At 37.4% G+C, this 2,873-nt stretch overlaps 1 protein-coding gene and 1 long non-coding RNA gene across 2 annotated transcripts; both read left to right on the forward strand.

Annotated features, from left to right (window-relative positions):
• The first annotated feature begins 430 nt into the window (after positions 1-430).
• Positions 431-649, forward strand: LOC143748996 (uncharacterized). Its single transcript, XR_013206860.1, has 2 exons — positions 431-506; positions 557-649. It is a non-coding gene; the product is annotated as an uncharacterized LOC143748996 (long non-coding RNA).
• A 300-nt stretch (positions 650-949) lies between these two features.
• On the forward strand, positions 950-2,636 carry LOC143748997 (chemerin-like receptor 1). Its single transcript, XM_077241337.1, has 2 exons — positions 950-1,033; positions 1,435-2,636. Exon 2 carries the CDS (start codon positions 1,454-1,456, stop codon positions 2,504-2,506), a length of 1,053 nt encoding a protein of 350 aa, XP_077097452.1. The 5' UTR covers positions 950-1,033; positions 1,435-1,453; the 3' UTR covers positions 2,507-2,636.
• Positions 2,637-2,873: the final 237 nt, after the last annotated feature.

Below are 2,873 nucleotides of genomic sequence, written 5' to 3' on the forward strand. Positions count from 1 at the left end.
CCTTGATGTAAAGCACAACTTCACTCCTAGAGACAGATTACCATGGCACTGCATACTGGTATATTTACAACACTACAATAAAAATACACATTACCAAACTATACATCATTAGACATCATACATCATAATTAGACATCCAACAAACATTGATACAAATAAGTCACTAATACAACTTATCCAATAACCAACTTCTGACTTTCATGCTAAAACCAACCGTATTTGACAAACTCTTTATATCTAGAGGCAGCTTATTCCATTCCTGGGCCCCTGAGTATTCAAAAGACCTTCGACCATAAATTGTTCTAAAGCGACATAATGTAATGTCCATTAAACTCATTATAACAGTGTGTCTCACTTACCCTAGAGATACACATATTAAGATACGAAGGAGCTCTTTTATTAAATATCTTGTGTACCATCTTTAATTTAAAGTCCAAGGGGGGCCAGTTTGCTCACCAGGTGCTGGGGGATAATTGTTTTGAATGCTGAACTGAAATCCAGAAACAGTATTCAGACTATTCGGACTTGGGTATTGTTCTTCTCCAGGTGTTCCAAGCTCAGGTGGAGTGTGGAGGAGACGGCGTCCTCTGTGGAGCGGTTGCAGCGGTATACAAACTGGAGCGGATCAAAAGTAAAAATTTAAAATTTATAGTTTAAAAAAGTTTATTTTAAAAAATAAACAATTATTTATGTCTTTATTGACTGTGACCTTCTCTTACCCTGGCTGAACTCATCACTTAATTACTTCTGATCACTGTTGATGGCCAAAGCTTTGAGTTGTTTTTTTTTATGAATCTGTTTCTCCAAAACTAGAAGAACAAAATCAAAAAGTTAAAGTAGGGGATTTTGTTGATGAGGAAAACAAAAACAGTTTGGGAAGTGTTTTGTGAAAGTACAGCATGTGCAGCCATGCACAATATTGCTCAAGAGAAGGATAGGACAGGAGTACTTTATAAATGCAAAAGCGACACAGTTGTCAGATGTCAAGTGGGTGCTGGTGAGGTAATGCTGGAGACGCTGATTCTTGGCTAAGGTGAGAAAATGCTGGTTATTTATAAGACTTGTGAACATTTACTCCAAACCACATTGAAATGTTACATTTGAACGTTTATGTCCACAGAGGTATTTATAATATTTATATATTATATAATATTGAATCTATTTTGATTTACATCTGACAAGCTTTTTTTTTTAACTAACATTTTACTTTATTTATATAGTTATAATTTTCTCTCAAACCATTTGTTGCTAATTTAACTTATAATTATTTTTTAAATGTTCACAAAATCAATTTTCATTACATTACATTGAACTTTTAGGTTGAAATGGCATTGCTGATCAATAATAATATGGGAACAGTCACTGTGATATTACAGATATTAATACTTTAAGAACAATTTAACTAACAAAAGATCTTTTGTTGTCTGCTTTCAGGGAATCAACGTAAATTACAATGGATTCAACAGATTTTCAATTTAACTATACTGATTATGAAAATTACATAGATTATAACTCCAGTAATATAATTTACGATGGAGTTTCTTCCCACACGACAGTCCACACCAAATGTTTCACTCAAGTTCTTTGCCTGGTGTTGCTGGTGATCAATGTGATCATCTGTTTGCTGGGCCTTGGAGGAAATGCGGTGGTTATCTGGATTGCAGGGTTTGGCATGAAGAAGTCAGTCAATACTACCTGGTACTTGAGCCTGGCTCTATCTGACTTCATATTCTGTGCCTGTTTGCCTTTTAACATTGCCTACAGTGTCACCTTGGACTGGATATTTGGCCTCTTCATGTGCAAGTTCACGTCCTTTGTCATGTTCCTCAACATGTTCAGCAGCATCTTCCTCCTCGTCATCATCAGCATGGATCGCTGCATCGCCGTCATGTTTCCTGTTTGGGCACAGAATCATCGCACTATCAGAAAAGCATCTGTGTTAATTGTACTCGCATGGATTATCTCTGCAGCTTTAAGTATCCCATCTATTGTATTCCGTGATGTCCAGAATCACCTAGGCACAAACCGATGCATGAACAACTACACGTCCAGCCAGTATAGCCACAAAATCATTGCAACAAGCCGCTTTGTTTTTGGATTTGTGATGCCTTTCATCCTCATTATCTTTTGTTATACTGTCATCATCCTCAGACTGAGAGCCACCCAGATGGCAAAGTCCAACAAACCATTTAAGATTATGACGGCTCTCATTCTGACCTTCTTCCTGTGCTGGCTGCCGTACCACACATTTGTGCTAATGGAACAAAACGAAACCTTCAACACTGAGGTCATTGCTCTAGGATTGACCATTGGCACCACTGTTGCTGCTGCTAACAGCTTCCTAAACCCTGTTTTGTACGTCTTCATGGGCAATGACTTCAGGAAGAAGTTCAGGAGCTCCATCTTATCAAAGATTGAGAATGCTATTGGAGAAGATGGCCGAACGATCAGTCGCTACCTGTCTCGCTCTAGCTCAGTGGATGCCAGGGCATTTACTCATATCTAAAGAATAAACTGGAAGTACTTTATTTTGCATTAGAGCTGTCGATTTAATGCAGGGGTTTCAAACTTAGTTCCTGGAGAGCCACTGTCCTGCAGAGTTTAGTTCCAACCTTAATTAAACACACCTGAACCAACTAATCAAGGTCTTTAGGATTACCATAAACGTATAGTCAGGTGTTTTCGAGCTTGACACATTTGATTTAATGCATTGATTTAGTATGATTAATTGTAAAAAAAAAAAAAAAAAAAAAAAAAAACGAAGGGCCATATTTTCTAACAGCTTGTGCCAGCGCAAGCCCTTAACTACTTTAGCGATGAAAAGGCATGAACACAGTTATTTTTGCTGCTGACTTTATTGCATATGCATTTGT

Source organism: Siphateles boraxobius, unplaced genomic scaffold (assembly GCF_051911475.1).
Source record: "Siphateles boraxobius isolate OS27281-9 unplaced genomic scaffold, OSU_SipBor_1 24, whole genome shotgun sequence".
NCBI lineage: Eukaryota > Metazoa > Chordata > Actinopteri > Cypriniformes > Leuciscidae > Siphateles > Siphateles boraxobius.